Source organism: Salvelinus fontinalis, unplaced genomic scaffold, assembly GCF_029448725.1.
Source record: "Salvelinus fontinalis isolate EN_2023a unplaced genomic scaffold, ASM2944872v1 scaffold_0184, whole genome shotgun sequence".
NCBI lineage: Eukaryota > Metazoa > Chordata > Actinopteri > Salmoniformes > Salmonidae > Salvelinus > Salvelinus fontinalis.
The window spans coordinates 3405-5000 of NW_026600393.1; the positions used below are offsets into that span (position 1 = coordinate 3405).

General features: G+C 47.6%; 1 protein-coding gene across 1 annotated transcript in view; it reads right to left on the reverse strand.

The window, feature by feature from the left end:
* Window positions 1-421: 421 nt before the first annotated feature.
* Window positions 422-1596, reverse strand: part of LOC129844156 (short transient receptor potential channel 5-like) — an 83442-nt gene continuing 82267 nt past the window's right edge. The window contains exons 5-6 of the mRNA XM_055912568.1: window positions 927-1064; window positions 422-681 (exon numbers count right to left, since the gene is read on the reverse strand). Of these exons, the coding sequence (XP_055768543.1) occupies window positions 451-681; window positions 927-1064 (369 nt within the window). The 3' untranslated portion in view covers window positions 422-450. The remainder of the gene's footprint in view (window positions 682-926; window positions 1065-1596) is intronic.

Genomic DNA, 1596 nt, shown 5'->3' on the forward strand with positions numbered 1-1596 from the left:
CAGGGTTAAACTAACAGTAGTTAGTCTCCTACCACTAAACCAGGGTTAAACTAACAGTAGTTAGTCTCCTACCTCTAAACCAGGGTTAAACTAACAGTAGTTAGTCTCCTACCACTAAACCAGGGTTAAACTAACAGTAGTTAGTCTCCTACCACTAAACCAGGGTTAAACTAACAGTAGTTAGTCTCCTACCACTAAACCAGGGTTAAACTAACAGTAGTTAGTCTCCTACCTCTAAACCAGGGTTAAACTAACAGTAGTTAGTCTCCTACCACTAAACCAGGGTTAAACTAACAGTAGTTAGTCTCCTACCACTAAACCAGGGTTAAACTAACAGTAGTTAGTCTCCTACCACTAAACCATGGTTAAACTAACAGTAGTTAGTCTCCTACCACTAAACCAGGGTTAAGCTAACAGTAGTTAGTCTCCTACCACTAAACCAGGACTAAACTAACAGTAGTTAGAGTCTCCTACCTCTTTGTGTTGGTACTTGATAGCCAGTTTGAGTTTGGCCAGGTCATGATGGCTGGTCTCTCTGGAGTCCAGTTCTTCACTGTCATCTCTGTGGTTCAGAATAGTCTCCAGCTCTCTGCTGCTCCTAGCCTGGTCCAGCAGGTCTTTAGCAAACAGCTTACACTGCTGGGAAAGTTCCTCATACTCCTGACAGAACTCATTCTCCACCTAGGAAGAGGAATAGACAGGTTATTAACCATTATAAAGCCTTTATAACCCTTTATAAACATGTTATAACAGGTTAAACACTCTATTAAGACCTTATAATGCCTTTATGAAGGTTTTACATTGCTGGGACAGCTCCTCGTAACTCATTCTCCACCTAGCACAAGAATAAACGGTAATACACTGGTTGTAACCACTTATAAAGGCTTTATAACCATTCACATGTTAAACTGCTGTGTGAAACAGACCTTGCTGAGTTCTTTGAGTTCCCAGCCCAGTCTGAAGGCAGTGAGGATGGGGTCTTCACTGGAGAGAGAGATGAGAGAGGGAGAGGCCAGTGCCTTATAGATGTTCAGACGAGACCTGGAGTGACGCAGGCTGTCTACCTACAGGGAGGAGACAGAGAGGAGAGGAGAGGAGAGGAGAGGAGAGGAGAGGAGAGGAGAGGAGAGGAGAGGAGAGGAGAGGAGAGGAGACGGAGAGGAGAGGAGAGGAGAGGAGAGGAGACAGAGAGGAGAGGAGACAGAGAGGAGAGGAGAGGAGACAGAGAGGAGAGGAGACAGAGAGGAGAGGAGACAGAGAGGAGAGGAGAGGAGAGGAGAGGAGAGGAGACAGAGAGGAGAGGAGAGGAGACAGAGAGAAGAGGAGAGGAGAGGAGAGGAGACAGAGAGGAGACAGAGAGGAGAGGAGACAGAGAGGAGAGGAAAGGAGACAGAGAGGAGAGGAGAGGAGAGGAGACAGAGAGGAGAGGAGAGGAGACAGAGAGGAGAGGAGAGGAGACAGAGAGGAGAGGAGAGGAGACAGAGAGGAGAGGAGAGGAGAGGAGACAGAGAGGAGAGGAGAGGAGACAGAGAGGAGAGGAGAGGAGAGGAGAGGAGACAGAGAGGAGAGGAGAGGAGAGGAGACAGAGAGGAGAGG